We start from the raw sequence: 1,279 nt of genomic DNA on the forward strand, positions 1-1,279 counted from the left end.
GGGCCGCGCCCTGGTCGTGGCTTTTGCTGTGGGCGACCTGGCGGCCGTGGCCCTCATCAACCGGGACTTCATGACCACCTCGGAGGCTGTGCGCTTCTGGACGCCGCTCACCATCTGCTACACCCTGCTGGTCATCTACATGCAAGGTGAGGGCCGCAGGGGGGCCCGGGCACCCACTGGGCATTTGCTGTCTGGTGGCCCAGCACTGTTCTAGATCCCGGGAGGCTGACAAGCTAGCCCCCACCCCTGCCACCCCAAGGCGCCTAGCCTGTGGCAGAGGCCACGTGGCGGGGCAACTCAGAGAGGGGTGCAGCGTGCCCTGAGGAGATGGTGCTGGAATTGGACCTTTAAGGATAAGCAGGAGCCCCTGAGAGAGTTGAGGGGGACATGACCTTGTACGCCAGGGCTCAGAGGTGAGAGAGCATGGCAGCCTCAAACAACTGGAAGAAGCTGAGTGTAGCTGTCACCCCAAGAGGGGCTGAAGCTGACGCGGTTCACTGGGGCCTGATGGAGAGTCCTCGTGGGCAGGGTTGGGGGGGTGGGGGGGGGTTCTGGTCAGATCTGGGCTCTAGGAAGAGGCTCCTGGCTGCAGAGTGGGGATGGGCTGGACAGAGTGAGGGTGGCAAGGGCAGTCAGGCTGAGAGCAGCAGGTGCAAAGGCACTGGGGTGGGAGTGAGCTTGGGGTAAGAGTGAGCTTGGGGTGCTCACTGAAGCAAAGAAACCCCAGTGGCTGCGGGTTTGAGTAAAGAGAAGTGAGCCAGGGATGAGATGAGCTGGGCGCGGGCACCGGACATCCAGCAGGGCCTCACAGACAAGGTGAGGCGTGTGCAGCTCATTCCGAATGCGGAGGGAAGTGCTGGCGGGTGACACGCACAGGAATGACGTCCTCTCACTGGTGCGTTTGGAAGGTCGTGAGCTGTTGAGTAGACACTTGAATTGTAGGGTCAAGAACAGAAGCCAGGAGCCCAGTGAGGAGGCTGCTTGGAGAGATGAAGGTGGCCGGGCCCGGGGTGGGCAGGGGAGTGGCGAGGCGACTTGGGCGGGGATCTGCTTGGCAGAGTGGACAGGCTTACTAAGGGGCGAGACGTAGACGTGCAGGAGAGGAGCTGCAGGCTGGCCTGCTCTGTCCTGAGCGCAGGAGGGGCACACCAGCAGGAGGCGCAGGTGAGCAGTGAGGCCTGGGAGGCAGAGGGCCTGGTGCCTTGTGGGGCTCCAAGAGTGGGGGTGGGGCCAGAAGCAAGGGAGAGGGGCTGCAGGGGGAGGGAGGGGAAGGCTCGCA

The 1,279-nt window shown here is 63.4% G+C and overlaps 2 protein-coding genes across 2 annotated transcripts in view; both read left to right on the plus strand.

Annotated features, from left to right (window-relative positions):
* Positions 1 to 529, plus strand: part of PLEKHM2 (pleckstrin homology domain containing, family M (with RUN domain) member 2) — a 36,615-nt gene extending 36,086 nt beyond the window's left edge. The window contains exon 22 of the mRNA XM_014533293.1: positions 516 to 529. The gene's annotated coding sequence lies outside the window, so the exon portion shown is untranslated. The remainder of the gene's footprint in view (positions 1 to 515) is intronic.
* TMEM82 (transmembrane protein 82) overlaps positions 1 to 1,279 on the plus strand; it is a 3,851-nt gene that overhangs the window by 1,348 nt on the left and 1,224 nt on the right. The window contains exon 5 of the mRNA XM_005886198.1: positions 1 to 146. Coding sequence (XP_005886260.1) covers positions 1 to 146 — 146 coding nt within the window. The remainder of the gene's footprint in view (positions 147 to 1,279) is intronic.

Source organism: Myotis brandtii, unplaced genomic scaffold, assembly GCF_000412655.1.
Source record: "Myotis brandtii unplaced genomic scaffold, ASM41265v1 scaffold96, whole genome shotgun sequence".
NCBI lineage: Eukaryota > Metazoa > Chordata > Mammalia > Chiroptera > Vespertilionidae > Myotis > Myotis brandtii.